This window comes from Eschscholzia californica, unplaced genomic scaffold (assembly GCF_041429995.1).
Source record: "Eschscholzia californica isolate CP2 unplaced genomic scaffold, dmEscCali1.0.p SCAF_5, whole genome shotgun sequence".
In the NCBI taxonomy this organism is placed as follows: Eukaryota; Viridiplantae; Streptophyta; class Magnoliopsida; order Ranunculales; family Papaveraceae; genus Eschscholzia; species Eschscholzia californica.
The window spans coordinates 45,947,245-45,965,790 of NW_028238472.1; the positions used below are offsets into that span (position 1 = coordinate 45,947,245).

The 18,546-nt window shown below is 35.0% G+C and overlaps 1 protein-coding gene across 1 annotated transcript; it reads right to left on the reverse strand.

Moving 5' to 3' along the window:
* Window positions 1-11,499: 11,499 nt before the first annotated feature.
* LOC147539736 (GTP-binding nuclear protein Ran-B1) lies at window positions 11,500-14,617 on the reverse strand. Its single transcript, XM_086644296.1, has 8 exons — window positions 14,306-14,617; window positions 14,134-14,203; window positions 13,964-14,020; window positions 13,758-13,875; window positions 12,622-12,711; window positions 12,341-12,520; window positions 12,181-12,258; window positions 11,500-11,852 (listed from the first exon to the last, which is right to left on the reverse strand). Exons 1-8 carry the CDS (start codon window positions 14,381-14,383, stop codon window positions 11,783-11,785), a joined length of 741 nt encoding a protein of 246 aa, XP_086500422.1. The 5' UTR covers window positions 14,384-14,617; the 3' UTR covers window positions 11,500-11,782.
* Between the last annotated feature and the right edge of the window lie 3,929 nt (window positions 14,618-18,546).

Consider the following 18,546-nt stretch of genomic DNA (forward strand, 5'->3'; position numbering starts at 1 on the left):
TCACGTGGAGAGAGAAATCTTTGTTTATCTCACAGGCGGTTCAAATGGAAGTCCAAAAAGGCGGGTCATGTAGATTTGTTGTAATAAATACGAGACCAGTTAAGTACAAACGCTAGTAGTTTGCATAAATTTAATCATCAAATTACGTACCGGTTATTTGAGTTTTTCAATCCCTAGCTAGCCTTATTTTTCTTTTGAAATTATTACTTATAATTCATCATTTGTAATTGTTAATTTATAATTTATCTTTTTATTTACTTTTATGTTCATAACTTCATTTTTCTACTTCTTTATTTCTTTTGCTTTATTTTTTTAACAAGAATCTATGGTTGTTTGTTGTTCGCAAAACAAAAAGAAAATCATGTTCTATAGATGACTATCTCTTTTGTGTTTGCGGAATATGGATTTATATAATTTCTGTCCAAAGGTATCAGAACAACTTTCATATAGTTTTTCTTATAATAAAATAAGGAAGTACATGAACTATGCCAAAATGAATATTTATAAAATGCACATATAAGTTTATCTTGTAATTTTAAAGAAGAGAAAGGATTGAATTTAGAGAAGGTTCTTTCTATTCTCCTTGTACTCAAGGAATGATTTGGGTAATGAGAGGGAAAGAAGGAGGCACAAAGAGGGTTGGTGTTTTGGGAGTTAGCTATTAAATCTGTGCACATGGAAACAATGCTGTTTATTTTAGTGCCCCGCCCTCTCTCTCCAATTTTGATTGGGATATATGCCTTGGTCCACCCAACAGTAGTTACCCCACACTAGGGCACCTTCCTAATCTTGTCTTAATATTCCCAAAACATGTTGGGGGCCATGTGCCCCTCTTTTACCCCTCCCCACAAGTCACACCAACTAACCCTCCTCTGTTTCTCTTGGTGTTACCACACTCACTATTCAAAGATATAAGTTTGTCTAGCCCATAATTAGAATAGTCCCACATTGATAACAGATAGCTCTGGATGAAGTACCATAAAATATCTATTGGGTGTCTATTTATCTTCAATTGATTTCCTTAGTAGACTTCAATAAATTTATTATGGTACAAAATTTTGACCCGTAGTAACAACTTTAACAGCTAAATAGTTCTCGTAACCAACAACAAATATGTTTTTGCTCTAAAAAACTACAAGTGCAAAGGTTAATCTCGGGTAGATTGAAAAAAAAAAACAGTATCATTTCTCCCGAATGTGTCTGTTGATTTTAAACTGAACATCTACAAAATTTAATGACCGTCCCTGTGTGATATTCTGTCATAATTACCCTATTAAAAGTAACAACACTCATGACATTGTCGTTAGCTGATTTACCAGGTCACGGTGTTTATTAAATTACCCAACTGAATCACATTTCAGTACTTTGATCGTATGCAATTTATATTCTCCTCAAATGATTTACATTGTCGTTAGCTGATTTACCAGGTCACGGTGTTTATTAAATTACCCAACTGAATCACATTTCAGTACTTTGATCGTATGCAATTTATATTCTCCTCAAATGATTTAAATATTATCTTTGATATACAATAAGATACTATAAAGTAAGATATCAATTTCAATTTCTTTTTTTTTGTTGTTGAAAGAATTTCAGTATAACTAACCCCACATACAAACATGTCAACAAAAAAAAACCCCACATTCAAATAAAAATACAATATAAATCAGTCAAAAAAAATATAAATGAAATCAAAATCCACAAATATTTCAAATGCATGAAATAGATTCACATTTAGTAGTAGAACCTAAGCACCCCTTGTAATTTACTAATTTAGGTTATGGGGCTCGATTGAAACTTAACGGCGATAATTAATTTCTTGAACTCACAATGTTCCCCACAACGTTAAGTAAAATAGCATATGATTCTATCATTACCCGTTAGTGTTTTGTACTTTAAACAATAATATATATTTTTTGATAATTTGACGTACAACCTCGGAGTAAATTAATTATTTTATTTAATTCCTTAACTTAGTAATTATATTCTTAATTATTTATAGTCTTTGAGTGAAGGATAATACATTATAAATGGAACCAAAACATATTTTGTTAAGATTTTCCACATTATTTATATTGAATCCTTCATTTAGACAAGTATACACCTATGGTTCTATACTAGGTTTATGAATTAATCAAGTGATTTACTGTAATGACTTTTAACAAAGGTAACAATACTTATGAATTTTAATTTAATACATAATGAAATCTCAAGGAAATAATGTCATGTTGTCTTATTGGATAGATTAATATCCCGGAAATAAGAAAACAATGGACATCATTGTTTTTTTTTATGAAGAGTAATGGACATCATTGTTGGTGAGCAAAAAAAAAATTGTTTTACGAATACAAATTTTTAGAAAGAGAAAAAAACACTCTAGAAAAGAATATGATCGTTTCGATCAGCAGAGATTTTTTTGTAAAACTACGTATCAAGAGAGTTTTTCAAAGGTTGTCTATGATAGTATAAATGACCAACAAATTCGTCAAAAGAAAAAACGAAACTAGTTTTGATACATGTAACAATTATTGTTCTAGAAAGAAAAAATACAAATGAAGCTTAATCAGATGATGATATACTCGATTTTATATCTCTCTTGCTGAAAATGACATCAATGATGATCCAATGATGCAATCTTACCTCTAACGCATAATCGTAGCGTTAAAAGCTTGTCAAACAGAAATGGAAGAAGACGGATTTGTTATAATATTACGACACAACTATATTGTGTTATACTAGCGCTTAACATTCTATTTATACTCATCATACGTTATGACGAGAAAAAAAAATTATTTAGAAAGAAAACAATTTTCTATTCGAGCTGAAGAATGAAATAGGATTTTTCTCACAATGCAAATGATGTTTCGTAACATTATGATCAATATTTGTACAAAAAGAACATTATATTCAATCGTAATGCCTTCTCAAAATTCACATGGATTCATGTGATTTCACAACTCGAGATATTTTGATGCGAAAAAAATGACTAATTAGAACGATGAAATTTGAACTAAGTGAAGAGAAATAGTATTGTTGTATCAACTTTCTCCTCCTTTACTAGACTAGTTTTATTTTTCTAAGAAAAAACAAACACTATAATTATCATAAAAACATTAAAAGTTTTTGGTTGGAATAGTTATCAAATTAGTTTTATATTCTAGGTCTCAAGTTCGAAACAAAAATATTGGTATATTAATATTCTAAAAAAAATGTACATTCAAGCTTTTAATCACAATAAAATTTAATAAATATAATAAAAATAATAAAATTGACATCAAATCAGTACAAACTCTGATCATTATCATTTACTGGCATATACTTCCATGGCTCACCAACTTGAGTGCTTCTAAGAAGATCTGATTTAGTTTTATTTTGTCCACTTTCCTATTTAACTGTATTTATCCTTATATATAAGAAGATAAATATTGGAAAAAATATAATTTTTAGTAATTTAAAAACAAATAAATTGCATAAAAAGACAAAGTGGAGATCCAATCAACATAACAGGCTTTGAAGTTAACGAAAAAATCAAAAAAATCAATCACAAAAAAGTTGGCAGATGATAAGAAATCAGTAGCTTTAATTTTGCTATTTTTTAGATTCTTGTTTTTGTTTTTTCTTTTGTGTCATTTTAATTTTTTGTATCTTTTTTATGGCAAAAAGCTGCTAAATAGTTTCAATTTTGGAAGGGCAATTGCATTATTTGTCATATTAGTGACAAATTAGGCTGCAATTGGATATTTTTCCATTCGACAACATTTCTCTTTTGGGACACAAGGCTCAAGGGGTATTCATTCAAATCTATTTTTCCTCCTTGCTCGTTATAACTGATTTATATTAAAATTTGACTGGTCACAGAATAAATAGTACAATTTCGTTCCCGTTGAGTGTTTTTTGTGTTCTCCAAGGGTTAATGTTGAGTTTTTTTTTTTTGCTAAGTTGAGTTAATGTTGAGTTGGCTCATAAAAGTTTTAAAACGGACATTTAAATCCTAAGATAACTTTACATAAACTATATATATTGCAATAAAGAGAAAAACATGGAATATATATGCGGAAATTCGATTCATCTCTCGATTTGGTCACTTCCTCAACCCTCCATCTGATATGAGACATATCACTTGAGCGTGGAACAAATGGAGAGAGAATAGTGAGAATATATATGCTCAAGTGATATGTCGTCATCTCAAAAAAAAAGTGATGTGTCGTCACATCAGACGGAAAGTTAGGGGAGGGACCAAATGGAGAGATGAATTGAATGTTTCATATATGAGTGCGAAAAATTGTGAATTCCGACAAAAAATTTATTTATAACTCTTTATATGATAATGTAAACATGCTAATATGCTACATATTTTCTGCTAAGATATAAATAAGTAAAAGACATAGTTGATATTTGATTAATTATTTATTATAAATAAATTTCAAGTATGAAACACAAGAAAAGATTATATTAAATAAATAATTAATCAAATATCAACTGTCTTTTACTTATTTATATCGAACTCAAGAAATAAATAATTGCATTACTCGGTTCAAATTGTGTCACACTGTTTTTTTACTTAGTTTTATGGGTTTTAGGAGCAAACGTACAGTTTACTCGAACTCATGTAACCAGTAACAATGTGCCTTCTACTGTCGAATTTAAGAAATAAATTTATATCTTATGGAAAATGATCAAATGTCCGGACACAATCTCGGTCTAATCCCGGCCAGAGTATATGGTCTGGCACAGCATGGGGGCTGTTATCTTATAACACAACAAACCAAATGTGTCAAATTTGAACGATCTCGAGGGAGTTGGGATTTGTGTCTAACTGAGTAGTTCTATCAACCCCTAGATACAGATATAGAAAGTACAGCATCTGAAATTTACTCCCCTGAATTTCTTGTGATTAAAAAAAATACATACTTTTTTTTTTTTGTTGAGAAAAGAAATAGAAGGACTAAAATACAGAAGTTAAGAATCAAATCATCTCTCTCTCTCTCTCTCTATTGGTGTCTTTTACAATCAATCTTATGAGGTTCTGAATTTCTGATAAATGTGAGTTAACGAGTTTTTTGGACGAGTCTTTCTAACTCTGACCAAGTCAATTATCATATCAAATCTTAGTCATACACGTGTCATCCAATCATCCAGCCCCTATCTCTTCTGATCTGTTACCCAATCATCTAGGCCTTTTTGTAACATCAACTCAGCAATAGTGAATGAGTCAGACTCCAGCTGGTTTCCTGCCATTAATTACCTAAGAAATTTTTAGATTTGGGTCCCTAGAGTGTATCCAATTTTGTCTTTTAAGTCTATAAATGGTAGGTATAGCATTTAGATACCAAACTAACGGTCGATTAGTTTGATAGTTCAATAAAGTTTATTACTATTACATAACAAGGTCGTTACAAAATCTATTGTCATATACATCAAATAATTAATAGTATTAGAAGCCAACACCACAAAATTGCAAGTGTATACGTAGAAATAAGACTCCTTTCGTACCCCACATGATAATTAAACTGAAGTAGAAAAAAAAATGTATTATATAATTCAAAGAAAAATAAAGTTGAGAGATCTTTTCATCAATTTGTGGGATTTTGCTTACAATAAAATTTCTTGAGTGAAAGATTTCATCCAATAAATTAGGATTTATGTATGGATGATTGAAGCAAATTAATGTCATCAGGGTAGAGCTCTTTTGATTAAATATGTAGATTTCAAACTTGATAACCTTCATTTGCAAATCACAAAATTTAGGAAGTAATGTAGTGATTTGTTTTAATTTAAATTCTTAGATCAATCTTTAGGCTATCTTTACTTAGCTTTATTAAAAATATGTCTACCTACCTCGAACCGTCACTTAAGCTCTTCCCCACAAGTAAGCAATATCTTAAATATGTAGTATTTTTTTTTAAGTTTTACAATCATCTTAAAATTTAAGATGTTGTCGTTTTATGCGACAAAACTAAAGTGACGGTTGTAAACATGATTCGTAGGATTCCACTTCTTAGTTTTCCAGTTTAATATATTATTTGTATTGTGAGAATTCAGAATTGAGTGTTTAAGATTTTTGTAATCTCTGCAATCAAAACCTAATTCTTTTGAAGAATAAAAAATTAACAAAAATAAAATAAAATGGAAACATCTAGGGGTAGCTTAGGATGGAAAAAAATCGAAGCTTTAAAAGGAAAAGGAAACTAGAGTGTTATTTATTTTGACTAGAGTTATACCAACTCTATTCTAAGCCGTCTAGGATCATCTGTCTATAAATCTCAATTTTTTTGGGGATAAACAACACAAATCTCAATAAATAAAATAAAATGAACGCGGGGTGATTCTGGACAGTTGTTAAAAAAACCCAAGACTAGAGATGTTTGAACATTACTATAGTTTATTTGTTTACAAAGATAACAACCTCTGCTACAAGTATCACTGTTATGATCTGTACATTCTTCATTCTCGTGACTCGATGATCTTAATTTTATGTTTGATAAGTTTTAACTTTTTTCACATAAAAACACTTGTTTTATGACTTTTAAAAACTACTTTAAACTTTTTTATTTGCTTTCCCTAGATGTGAAGAAAAGAAATAAAATCACACCATAAAAAAGGTTTAATAACAAATACTGCATTTCATGCTTAATGTTTTGTCCCATTAAAACCATATTTGTCTGAGTGTCTCTGTCCAAACGGCCATGTCTTTTTAACTTAAATAAAAATTAACTTTTTATTCCTTTAATAGCCATTAAAGAGTGGGAGGTGGTGTTTGGCGTGCCAACTTTTTTTTTTTTCTGATTTTATTTTATTTTTATTGTCTTTTCACTTTTGATATTAAATCAATTTTGTAAGAATTAGTGCTTGTCAAGAGTGCAGTAGCACGTGACATACCTATTAGAGTTAAATTTTGTGTTAGTGAAGTTAAAACATAATTACTAGAACGCTAAGTGTGGTGGATATTGTAAAATTAAATTTAGTTTTTGAAAACACATAATTGTTAAGAAATGTGTATAGATAGGGAAATGTTCTGAAAATGTATTATAGTTGTTTAAATATAGAGTTAATTCCTATATGGCCCCCTACTTTGTGACCAGCTTCTTTTATGGCCCCTTTTTTTCGTAAATTCAAATATAGCCCCCTATTTTCAAGTAAATGTCCTAATTGTCCTTCCTATTTATATTTTTCAAAATAAAATTAAATACATTCCACCTCATTTCCACCTCACCTCTATCTCCACCTCACATGTCTCTCCACCTCACCTCTCTCTCTCCACCTTTCTTTCTCTCTCTCCACTTTTCTTTCTCTCTCTCTCCACCTTTCTTTCTCTGTCTCTCTCTTTCAACCTCTCCCACTTCGTCTTCCCCGGCAAGGTCGCCGGTCGGAAAATTTTCCGGCCGGCGACCTTAAAAAAAAAAAAAAACTCATCTCTCTCTCTCTCAAAAGATTCCGGCGAAGGGGTTACCCTTCGCTGGAATCTGTTGAACCAGACCTTTAGGTCTGTTCCGAGCAGACCTTCAAAGGGTCTGCTCGGAACAGACCTTCAGATCTGTTAGGTCTGGTTCAACAGATTCCGGCGAAGGGGTTACCCTTCGCCGGAATCTTTTGAGAGAGAGAGAGAGATGAGAGTTTTTTTTTTTAAGGTCGCCGGCCGGAAAATTTTCCGGCCGGCGACCTTGTCGGGGAAGACGAAGTGGGAGAGGTTGAAAGAGAGAGACAGAGAAAGAAAGGTGGAGAGAGAGAAAGAAAAGTGGAGAGAGAGAAAGAAAGGTGGAGAGAGAGAAGTGAGGTGGAGAGACATGTGAGGTGGAGATAGAGGTGAGGTGGAATGTATTTAATTTTATTTTGAAAAATTATAAATAGGAAGGACAATTAGGACATTTACTTAAAAATAGGGGGCCATATTTGAATTTACGAAAAAAAAGGGGTCATAAAGGAAGCTGGTCACAAAGTAGGGGGCCATATAGGAATTAACTCTTAAATATATATATTGTTTACTAATATCACGAGGAAACCACTACTGTTATAACAATTTTTAACGGAGTCAAAATGTCGTAAGGAAAACAAGTGAAAGAATGATTATGATAAGCAACATTTGTTTAACGTAGATAAATAATAATAAGAGGAAAGCTTATCGTTGTAAAAGGTTAGAATGGTCAAAATTATTGAAAATATACTAAAGGTCTGGATAATATCAAGATCTAATCTTTTGAGTTTCAAAGATATACGATGAAGATTTATCAAATTAAGGTGTCCAAGATATGGAAGGTCCCAATTGTGAGATAGTTGAGACGAAAGATTTTATGAGGAAATACAATAACAAAAGAGAGCATTATGAAAAGAAAATAGCTTTGTCATAAGAATTACAATATGAGATATATTTGGAAGGAAAGTTCTCATCTAACAACATAACGCATCAACTTTTATTATTACAAGTTTTCTGAGTTGATCGATATTTTTGTGTCCGTACTCTTATTTTATTGTAGAAGAAAATCATCCTCTGATCATATTTTTTGTTATGCTCTTCATTAATACAAATATACCAAAAGAAGTGTCATTAATGCAGAAGAAATATGAAACTCAACCAAGTTTGCATTTGAAGTTTTTTGTGTTAAAAGTTATCCTTCCGTTATCCTAAAAGGGCTAAAATGAAAGTCCATATAGTGGCCCACTAGTTAGAAGTCACTTTATTAGGTCTAGCAATAAATTGACATGCCATTTAACCTCTCTACCAAGCAAATTTGTGTAACCTTACTCCAAGAAAGGGACTTTGTTAGGGTTAGAGGAGTCCTAAAACTTAGGACAGTGTCTTTGAGTCTCCTCTATTTTTGTGGGTATGCTTGCAAAGGTCAGACCTGTTTTTTGAAGCATTGAATGTCTTGCTTTCATACACTATTTGCTTTCTAGTTGGATTGATTTCGATATCTTCTTTGTGGGCCTAACCTTGTTTTTGGTTTATTTGGTTTATCTGTCCTCGCCGACAATCAGAAGCTCATAACAGGTCGTGTTGTATCCAAATTACGCGATATATTGGACACTGTACAACATAGTGGACGCCACGTTTTACTATTGTCGTCTTGATGCGGGTCTTTCAATTTTAATGAAGTGGGCCTGTGGGCTAGTGTGTAGGACTAACCATACCCCTCCTCTTTAAAGAACACCATCCTCTTATGTCTCTTCTTTTCAACAATGTGGATAAACAAATATGAGGGTTTCAAATTTTAACAGGCTATGCCAAATACAGGATGACTTGTACCAAGGGTCACCGTGTACCATTATTAAGTTGTGCCCTAATAGTTAATCCAAAACCGAGATATGACATAACGCGTAAGCCTATACCATGTTGTCATGACAGAAAGAGTCATAGCCAGGGCCATTCGTCCCTTCCAAAGTTAACCCGGCCGGCCAATATGAATGTATACAAGAAATAAGTGTTTAGGGCCTATTATTGTTAGAGAAGACATAAATGACGTTGGAACGAGTACGAAGAAACTAGAAAACCATGAATGCCCACAACATGTGAAATGGTGAGACAACGTAACAGGATTGTGTAAGAGTATGAACTTCAGAGAAAACTGTCTGGCTTGAAACCTAGCTAGTTATTAAAAATGTCTTCTCTATTTATGTCCATGTTAAGTCATAAAAACCATTACTAAGGTAAGGTAGATAAAGAAAATGAAAAAAAATGTCCCTACATGAAATTATAACTTGTTTGGGATTGTTGAGTAAGCAAAAAAAACAACTCGAAAAGATATCTCAACAAGCATCTGAGTAGACATAATTGACTAATAACCGAGCTATGTTAATAGACAGGCTTAATATCCGAGTTATCTGACTGTTGACGTGAAAAAGAAAAGAAAAAAAAAAAAGGAGAGGAAAAGGTGGTACTTATACTTCGACGCTAAGAATTGCCCAATAATATAGTCCTATAGTTTTTTTATCAATCACATATGAAGTATTTGAGCTTTAACTAGAAAAAAGATTAATAATATTTTTGGACATTTTAGATAGGCTTTGAATTGGAAACCAACTAGAGAACTACATTTGGTATTAGAGCAAAAGCCCACATACTGATATAGACAACAAAGAGATTGATGGTTTGGAAATCCTCTTCCACTTATCTCGTATATGGAAGACGGTCATAATCGATAGCAACACTCAAAGACGAGTATCTTCTTTATTCTCCTTCCTCTCTCTCTCTCTCTCTCTCTCTCTCTCTCTCAAATACTGTCATGATCATCTTGTTCAACGATATACTCAAAGGCGATGATGGTATGTGTCCTTGTATATAGCCTATGCATATACAAGTCTTCTATTATTGTGTCTGTTTATATATGTCACTATAATATGATCCTAAAGCTAGAATATAGGGTCATTTGTGGTATTTTCTCTTATTTGAATAGAAGTATGATCCGACTCGAAAATAATGTTTTCGGTGGAAAGTAGTCACCTTATGTGCTCTTATTGCGATCTATTCCCTTGTAAATAAAACTCAACTTGTTGCTTATGCATAATCCTGTAGGCTCATTTTGGGCTTCCTTTTGATCTCACACTCAATAGTTTGCAGTAGACATAACCCAAAGTTTTCAGGATATACATGGCGGAGAAGTACTATATAACATGCAAACCGATGGTAAGTTTGTTTGTTCTTCTCGGCCGATCAGACCATTCGATCAAGTCATAGGGCCTTGTCTACTTTACCTAGATAAGATAATTACCCAATTAGAGAAGTTCTTAATTTAGTTTATCTTTTCTTGTACAACAAGGATTCCTAATATCTTGAACTTATAACATTTTCGGCGTATAAATATACATAGAGGTTTAGGATTCTTTCATCCAAAATCTAATTCTATAATGAAGTGCCCAAAAATATTTGGCCCAGTCCATACTAAAGGCAAAAACAAGAAAAGTTAAGATGAGAGCAAACAAAGGTTGGGACTTGGGACATTTCAGATGCACTCACCACTTGGATCTAACATACTCACATTTCACTTGATTTAGTCAATCTCCCATGACCAAGTCATAGGTTATTCTCACTCACCACAGAACCACTTCTTCCTCCATTAGGGACTATCAAACCTCCTTCACCTCTCTCTAAAATCTCCTCTGTTCCGGGTGGGGGGGGGTGGGGGGGTGGGGGGGTGGGGGGGCACCTATCTTTGTGAGCGAGCTGCCATTTTTTCAACAATGTCAAATCTGTGTGTAGATGACATAAGGGTATAGTAAAAATGGTAAGTGCGAATAATCGTGAGTGCGAATAATCGTGACTTCCAGATTCAACCAAACAAGGGCCAACCATTATTTTTTTCAATTTATAGAAAAGATGCAGGGTTGTACAAGGGACGGGGTTGCCAGTGCAGCAGGCTGCATAGCGAAATCTCGGGTGCCCAGAAAGCTGCCCACTCAAGCGACTTGGGTTCGCAATGGACCAGCTCAATAGGCCCATCTTTCATCACAAGTGCCTTTCAGGAAAATCTTTTAGGGAAGTCATTTGGGCACAGGCGCACAGCCAGCTTTCCAACCGAAAAGAATACATCCAAACCACCAACCCAAATGTGAGAAGAACAAACATAATTCCATGTCCCATTTAAAGGCACACAAAGGAGTAAGAATCTAATACCTAAATTGAAAAAGAACAAGCATTTGTCTAAATATAAGTGTTTGAACCCATTAAAAAAAACCTCCCATCACTCATAGCTGAAAGAACAAAAACAGCATCCTGACGGAGAACAATCTAACACAATTTCCTCTAATCACTAGGCCGAATTTGACCAGAAATTATTATATGGTTTCTTGCTTACTCAAATGCATCATCGTCGTCATCAGGGAGTGGCTGAGCTGCTGCTTGGAGCAATTCCTGCTCATGCCTGGAAAAGATAAAAAAAATGTTTTGATTAGTATTTGAATATCCTGGGTTTTCAATTAGCGATACTCTAGTAAAGTAGCTTAAACACGTAAAGAAGCTTATATAAACAAAAACTTGATAAATGTTATTTTGGATTGCCGACAAACAAACCAAAAATTGTACAAAATATCGAAGTAAAGTAGCCTAAAACAATACTACTCATATTGGAGTTGATAAGTTGTAGAAATCTTTTCGGTATATAGTTATCAGTTCAATACTAACCTAAGGATAAATATTAAGAATTATGTTGATAATGTGAAAGGAAGTAAGAGAAAGAAAAGAACGCTTACTTCTCTTGAGCAGCCATGTCAATTTGAACTTCAGGAGGGGCAAGAGCAGGTGACTCGACAAAGTGGAGGTTAGCATCACTGCAGAAAAGAAATATTATGTTAGCAATTTCCTTCATATGTTTGGAGGGGCGAATTCACAAAGAGCTCCATAGTAAAATACCCTGCAAGTTTTCTAGCGAGATATAAGAAAGGCTTCTCGAAATTGTAGTTGCTCTTTGCAGAAATTTCGTAGTACTGCAGATTCTTCTTCCTGTGGAACGTGACCTGCTTTGCTTTCACTTGCCTGTTCTTAACATCAACCTTGTTCCCGCAAAGAACGATTGGGATATTTTCACAAACCCTAGAATAATAAACATGGAATTAAAATATGTACGGAAATTTTTAGAATCTACAAACAGAAGGCCTGGGAAGATAAAATAGAAGGTAACATAAATGGGAGACCTGCAGAGATCTCTGTGCCATGTGGGGACATTCTTGTAAGTCAAACGGGCAGTGACGTCAAACATAATGATTGCACATTGCCCGTGGATGCTACAAAAAAACAAAAAGTAAGTATGTTATTGACTATGGAATGAAATAGAAGTCGACTTAACACGAACTAGGCAAATCAAACAGAAATCCAGACTACATGTAACATATGCGTTCTAGCAAAACAGTTCAGATAAGGTAATGCACGCTTGCACAGATAAGAACATGGACAATTTCGCTTTTAAGACGGAATTTGTTCACTGTAGTTGGAGAAGCAAATTGTAGTGTACTGCACCTTTCCACCTTGTTTAGTTGCAAAATCTTCATACTCGTGTTCTTAACGAAGAAGTACAGAGTTGAAAGGAAGTTTATCATCAAGCAAAGCTTGTATGTGCTATATAATGTTATGCCTGTTCTTAAAGCTACTATGCTACATACACAGTATATTTTACGTACAAAAATTGAGTATGAGTTGGCCGAAGTCAACTAGGTAAGCTCCTTCATTATAGTACATGGTCGTGGAGGTGAGGGGACTCAACTCCCACGCGCACCTTTTCGGGAGGAAAAAAAGGGAAAAGGAAAGAAGAAATCAATTTTCCACTGTTTCTGGGTCATTTCTGAATTCTCACAACCTAATATAGAATATAGAGGGGTCGATCAAGCCACACAACTTAAAAATTTGTTCTCCATTTCTAAATCAATTTATGTACGTTCTTTATACAATTTAGGCAGGGAATAATGGAGGGGAATGCGTAAAATTTCTAACAATGTTAATTTGAGTATGTTCAACCATAAATGGAAGAATATCATGAAGCAATAAAATTGCACTAACGATATCAATTCAAGTATTGTCAACTGCCAAATGTTCAGAACACTTTCACATAACAATTAAAGATAACCTAAATCTAAACCATCCAATTCCAAAGATCAAAAAGCATCATGAAATGCCCACATATAACACAAAATACGGGTAAACCAAAATTGACCAATACATTTATAAGAGGAATTTTGGAACACACAAAATACTATAAAGAAAGATCAAATTTCTGTGGGATCAAAACTTGTAAAACTGAATAATAATAATAAGTTTAAACATAAGAAAATCTTACTAATATCCATCTCTAAGTCCTCCAAACTTCTCTTGTCCGGCTGTATCCCAACAATAAAACCTAATCGGCCCACAATTTGTATGGAAATCCAAAGGATGAACTTCAACACCAATAGTAGCTGCAAAATTATCAATGTTTCAGCAATTAGATTTGTATTCAACACCAAGATTTCAAAAACTAAATGATTTCAAAAACTAAATACTTACGTTCGTATTTCTTTTCAAATTCTCCAGTAAGATGTCTTTTAACAAAAGTAGTCTTCCCTGCATTTATAATAATAATAATAATCAAAGATCTTACCTCTCTCCATGATAGAATTCTATCGAATCAAAACTACAAACAAAATTAGAGAAGATAAGAAATGATCATCTTTTACCAGTTCCACCATCACCAACAATAACAAGCTTGAAACTAGGGTAATTGACGGTCTGTTGATTCGGAAGTGCCTACGATGAACAAAGAAAGAATCGTATAGGTTAGGAAGACAAAACCACGAAAAATAACGTTAAACCCTAATTCTAGAGAGAAAAGTGAGTTAGTGACGCAACCATATTTCGCTCAGATTCTAGAGAGGGTGACGAATTTGGATTCTGAGAGAGAGAGAGAGAGAGAGAGAGAGGAGTCATTTATACAAGGGGGAGTCTGTAACCCCCTCCATTTCACTCTTGGGCCTCCCACACTCTTCGGGCCCACGGATTGGGTAGTCCGAGATCACTCAGACTGAGCACGATCTGTGTTGGGCTTGAAGAGCACTGACTGACACTAGTCTGGGACTCTCACTAATCCATGGTCCTGATCAGTTCGAACCCCACAGGAAGTGCCAAGAGAGGCAGGCACCTGCTAAAGCAAAAGTATGGGGCGACCTCAAAGGTACCCTTTGTACCAAAGAAATGGGGTTTACAACCACAAGAACTTGGATCCCATTCCAACCAGACTGCGGACTTGCTCACTCTCTTATCTTTCTCTCTTTTAGGATTTAGTCTTATTTAGCAACGAGTTAGACAATTTTTTTTTTTTTGAACCATTGGAAACATATCCATTCATAAGTGATAAAATCACGATTTACATGGACGATAATTGTTATTTCTCTCCTGATGTAGAAACGCAGCAGAATTAAAGATATGAAATAACTAAATAAGAACAATGAAATTAAAGATCAAATAACTCTAAATAATAAACTTTATTAAAACTTCAATGGGGTTTTTCTCTCAAATCTGAAAATAATAGACAAACTAGATATCCCTCTTATAGGGTTTTGGACTTTCCTAGATAGACTTGAATTAGAATTCCTAAATAATTAAATACTGCAACTTGCCTAAATAACTGGACTAACTCTAGACCTTTCCAATTATTGGAAATATTAAAATAGCATAATTCCTAAACCAAAATTAATTAATAAACATACTAAAATAAGAACTTTCTAAGTCCTCTCTCCTTGGCCGGTTGGACCATGATCGGGTCCGGTCATGGAATTAGTCTCCATGCCGGGTGCCCCTGCATCAGCATCCTCTTCCCTCAAGAGGTTCGTCCCGAACCGTTTGTGAAGAGAATGTAATTCCTCCGATCCATCTTCAATTGGTAATAATGTCACAATCTTCTTCTTCCATGGAAATTCATAAACATTCGAACGACCACGGTAAGTGGCATCAACATCAGATTGCCATGGCCGTCCTAATATGATGTGGCATAAATCCATATCTGTAACATCACAATTAACTGTAGACACATAAGAAGAACCAATAGAAAGATTAATAGTACACATATGATCAACTCTTGTAGTAGTACCGAACTGAATCCAAGCTGTTTTATATGGTGTTGATTTAATCACTGTAGGAATACCCAAGAAATTGACTAGTTTAGTAGAAATCAAATTCTCTACACAACCATTGTCAATCACAATAGTACAAACTTTATTCAGTACTGTTCCCCGTGTAACGAACAAATTCTTTCGTTGAGATAAATTCCTCTTGAAAGGTGTGAAAAGAACTCGTCGAGTGAGTAACATAACCCTATCACCATTGTCGGGAATAGTGTTAATTCGTTCAAATTGATCCTCATCTGTATCCGAATCAGCTTTCTTTTCTACCAAATTAGCTTTACCGCGAGAGGGGCAAGCATTAGAATAGTGGCCTGTTTCAAAACAACGATAACACTTAACTGGTGGAGGCTTTTTATAAGGATTTTCTGTTAGTGATTTAGTACCGTCTTCCGCCTGCTTTGATTGATCTAATTCATCTGGTAGAGTTCTGACTGTTTGATTTCTCGTACTATGTCCTCGAAAAATTGAACGTGAATCAGATTCAAAAGACCGAGCTACACTAATACATTCAGAAACCGAATTAAAAGCTCTCAAATTAACCAAATCTTTAATATCATTACGAAGTCCGTCCTTGAATTTTTCTACTTTCATTGACTCTGAATCTGGGAGATTAAGTCTAGTAATAAGTCTTTGGAATTCCGAAGCATATTCCTCAACGGAACGTCTTCCTTGGCGGCAACGTAAATAATCAACACATAGTTGGTTCTCATAATCCGGAGGGAGAAAACGGGAGAACATTAATGGTTTCAATTCTAACCATGAAGAAATAGGTGGAAGGTTTAATAAACGACGATTCTCAGATTCCTGTTTCCACCAAGTAAGAGCAGTTTTAGATAAATAACCAGTTACACAACGTACCTGTTCAGGGCCTTCAACTTGCATAACATCAAAAAATATCTCAAGTCTAGAGACGTAATCCAAGAAATCTTCAATATTAATCGAACCATCATATGAAGGTACCTCCATTCGAATACGGTATGATGAACTAGGATTTGGAGATTCGATGTCGGTGGGTGGAATGTAGTGATCACGTTCGGTTTGGTTGCTTTGTACTCCCAAAGTTTGTCGTTGTTGTATGTTGGTTGGACGGGTGAGAGTGGTAGTAAGGTCACGGTTGAGAGAATTGGTGGAGAGGTGGTCTCGGTTTCGGTTGACCGGGTGGTTTTGATGACGTTGGTTGGTAGTGTTTTCGGGTTGGAAAGGGAGGTTGTGGTGTGGTTCGGTTTCAAGGGGGCGACGGTGTTGTGAAGGTGGTTTGACCGGATCAAAAGGTGTGGTGGTTGATCGTGTTTCGGTATGAGGGTTGTATTGGTAGTGATGTTGATGGTACGGTGGGTTGGTTTCGATTGGGTTTGTTGGGAATGATGGGTATCGGTTATACGGGTAAAGGGTACGTGGGTCTTGTTGGGTCGTAACGGTTCCTAAAGGGTCAATTGGTTGGGTTAGGTTGGTGATGTTTCGGTTGTTGGTTTGTGGAGTGGTGAGGGTATTGTGATCGGCCGAAAGGTGGCTCTCGGGTGGTGGTCGGTGTGGTGTTGTCGTCGGCTCGGGGAAGGAGAATGATGGTGGTGTTGAAGAGTGGGTATAGGGGGGTAGCTAGGTGTTGGAAAAAATGTGTTTGGTGAATAGGAGGTGGTGAAGGGTGGTGTTATAATCGGTGGAGGGTGGCTAATGGTGTGGCCGAAGAGTGGTGTCGTCGGTTCGGAGGAGAAACCTAGAGGGGGAAACCGAGTGGTTGTGGTGGTGGTGGTGCCCATTAGTGGTGAGGGTTGATGTGTGATAGTGGTAGGAGGTGGAGTTTGGTTTTTACACATACCTTCAAGTTGTTTGGAGATGATGGTGATTGAGTCATTGAGTTGATCGAATCTTTTATCGATTTTGTCGAATTTTTCTGTTGTTTCCTTCTTGTACTCATTGAACCCTTCTTCCAATTTTCTTCCTGCAGATAGCCCTTCTTTAATGTTGTCCCATTCAGAAGAGAAAGTTGGTGATTTCTCCTTAGTTGGTGTAGTAGTAGTAGTATTAACCATGATGATAAAAGTGATGAAGAAAAGAAAAAAATTATGGCTCTAGATACCACTTGATGTAGAAACGCAGCGGAATTAAAGATATGAAATAACTAAATAAGAACAATGAAATTAAAGATCAAATAACTCTAAATAATAAACTTTATTAAAACTTCAATGGGGTTTTTCTCTCAAATCTGAAAATAATAGACAAACTAGATATCCCTCTTATAGGGTTTTGGACTTTCCTAGATAGACTTGAATTAGAATTCCTAAATAATTAAATACTGCAACTTGCCTAAATAACTGGACTAACTCTAGACCTTTCCAATTATTGGAAATATTAAAATAGCATAATTCCTAAACCAAAATTAATTAATAAACATACTAAAATAAGAACTTTCTAAGTCCTCTCTCCTTGGCCGGTTGGACCATGACCGGGTCCGGTCATGGAATTAGTCTCCATGCCGGGTGCCCCTGCATCATCTCCTATGAAAACTTCACGAGAGTTGCATACTTTTAAATGCACAAGTGCCTCATGAAGGGAAAAAAAATTGGACTAGACACAGACACAAAGGATCCTAAAGATCCGAGAAAAGAACCCCCGAAGGATTGACAAAAGGACCCTAAAGATCCGACTAAAAAGACCCTGAAGGCCGACTAAAGAAAATAAAGAAAATTCCAATACTAAGACAAATATAAAAAGAAAGAACTGCCGATGCTATCATCCGGAAGATTGCTTTCAACACCGGAAAACCGCCTTCATTGCCGAAAAACCGCCGCCATCCCCGGATAACCGCCGCCACCACAGAAAAACCGCCGCCACTGCAAACACCCACCGTCCCGACGAAGAGGCCACTCTGTGTCATCACAAAACCGCCATCTTCTCTTACCAGTAACATGCCCCCACCATCACCACAATACACCATGAAAACCCTCCACCTCTACCATTAGTCACAATCCC

What these genes read in the sequence shown, in the direction of transcription:
- LOC147539736 (XM_086644296.1), bottom strand. Translation starts at nt 14,383, where the DNA reads ATGACTCCTCTCTCTCTCTCTCTCTCTCTCTCTCAGAATCCAAATTCG. An exon ending in TGGCACAGAGATCTCTGCAG is followed by an intron (nt 12,521 to 12,621) that starts GTCTCCCATTTA and finishes TTATTATTCTAG; the next exon opens with GGTTTGTGAAAATATCCCAA. An exon ending in CTCGCTAGAAAACTTGCAGG is followed by an intron (nt 12,259 to 12,340) that starts GTATTTTACTAT and finishes TCTTTTCTGCAG; the next exon opens with TGATGCTAACCTCCACTTTG.